The sequence below is a fragment of the Elephantulus edwardii genome, unplaced genomic scaffold (genome assembly GCF_000299155.1).
Source record: "Elephantulus edwardii isolate Elephantulus edwardi_28Jun2011 unplaced genomic scaffold, EleEdw1.0 scaffold00080, whole genome shotgun sequence".
Lineage (NCBI taxonomy): Eukaryota > Metazoa > Chordata > Mammalia > Macroscelidea > Macroscelididae > Elephantulus > Elephantulus edwardii.
In genome coordinates this window covers 5,778,963-5,781,016 of record NW_006399830.1, presented here as the reverse complement: position 1 = coordinate 5,781,016, position 2,054 = coordinate 5,778,963, and the positions used below count along the sequence as shown (strand labels likewise).

Sequence of the window (2,054 nt, the reverse complement as noted above, 5' to 3'; positions counted from 1 at the left end):
CAGTCGTTTTTTTAATAATCTTCAGTAGAATCTTGCTTGCATGTGAAATCAATGAGATTGTTCTATAGTTTCCACACTCTGTTGGGTCACCCTTCTTTGGGATGGGAACAAATATAGAACAGTTGTAAGCAGACACTAGTGATTGGGACATGGAATGTGAGAACCATGAATGTAGGAAAATTAAATATTCTTAAGGAAGAAATGGAACGCATAACTATTGACATACTAGGTATTGGTGAGATGAGATGGACTGGCATGGGTCATTTTGAGTCAGATGATCATGTGATATATTACTCTGGAGATGAAAAGGTGAGGAAAATGGAGTTGCTTTCATAGTTAAGAAAGCTATTGCTAGATCCATCTTGAAGTACAATATTGTGAGTGACAGGATAATATCCATACGCATGCAAAGAAGGCCAGTGAATACCACTATCATTCAGATATACGCACCAACAACCAAAGCCAAGGAAGAGGAAATAGAAAATTTTTACCAACTTTTACAGTAGGAGATCGATCGAACATGCAATCAAGATGCATTGATAATAATGGGTGACTGGAATGCAAAAGCTGGGAACAGAGAAGAAGATTCAGTAGTTGGAAAACATGGACTCAGTGACAGAAATGGAGCTGGTGAGAGGATGATTGAATTTTGCACAATCAATGATTTATTCATTGCAAATGTTTTTTAAGAGACATAAGTGCAGGTTACATACATGGATTTCACCCGATGGTATGCATAGGAATCAGACTGATTACCTCTGCGGGACTTGGGTAGCAAAGGAAAAGCCTGGAGTTCTGCCTGGAGGTGACCCAGCTAGGGGCAGAAAGGCCTGTTGGTTCTGCTTTGCACCACTTTCAGTGTGCTCCTGTCTGGAGGACCATCAGCTGAAGGGCGAGTTGGATGGAGTTGAGGCCTCGGGCCAGGTCAGAACAATATGGAGATGAAATGGAATTGGGAACGTGGTCGTAATACCCAAGCAAGGATGCATAGGCTGGACCCAGAGGTGTATCTGGATGCAGAGACACTGTATCACCCCATTTCACTTGCAAACATCTATATCAGTGCTTTTATAAGTCCTGGAGAAGAACGGCTCTGAATGTCAAATCATCAGTGGATTCCAACACAAAGCTATCCAGCCCATTGCTGCCGTCACTGCATCAGCCCACCTGGTTGAGGGTCTTCTCCTTTGCTGACCCTCCACATTTCCAAGCATGATGTCCATAGCCAAGGAATAGCCTCTTCTAGCAACATACCCAATGTATACAAGACAAAACTTCATCATCCTTCCCTCCAAGAAGCAATCAGCTTTCACCTCCAAGACCTATCTAGCTTTTTGGATAATAATAACAACAATAACATCAACATAGAGATCAGCTCACCTAGTGGACAGAAAGTGATGCTTTTTGGACCATGTATCCTAAAATTTTTTTTCTCAATTTTTTAAATAGCAGAATTGAAGGCTTAACAATCCAGACAATGGAGCACTCCCTGTTAACCATCTTTGAATATCAACAAATTCCACTTGAGGCCCTTTTGACATAGGACCCTTTTCCTGGCTCTGCCCCATTTCAGCAGGAAATAGCTTTTGGAAGAGATCATTGTAGCTTCCCCTTTTTCTCTAAAGTGGAAATATAAGGTTGAAACCAAAGCAATTGCATTTTGCTATCCCCATCCAGCTTCTGTATTCCAGGAAACAGTAAATAATTTTATTAATGTTTACCTCTAAACATGGTTGTATGACTCCAACCACCGGTACCTCAGGAGATGGTAACAGTCAAAACAGGGAGTGCTGAAATATTAGAAAATGGCCCCAGGCCTTGCAAACTGCTGTGACTGCGCCCAACCAGCCAATGTAGACTAGATAAATACCCTACTCTTCCCTTTGTTCAGGGAACTGAGTCTCAGTTCACTCTCACCAAAGCAAGTGCTTTAAAAAACACACATTTGGGGGAGCTCTGGTGGCCTAGTGGCAAGGAGCTGCAACTAATTCCAGAGGCACACGGTTTGAATCCACCAGATGCTCTGCCGGGGAAGGGACAATCTCCTCCTGTAC

At 42.5% G+C, this 2,054-nt stretch overlaps 1 protein-coding gene across 1 annotated transcript in view; it reads left to right on the top strand.

Moving 5' to 3' along the window:
* The window catches only part of TMEM130 (transmembrane protein 130), a 17,864-nt gene that overhangs the window by 2,183 nt on the left and 13,627 nt on the right, over positions 1–2,054 (top strand). The window contains exon 3 of the mRNA XM_006889768.1: positions 860–924. Coding sequence (XP_006889830.1) covers positions 860–924 — 65 coding nt within the window. The remainder of the gene's footprint in view (positions 1–859; positions 925–2,054) is intronic.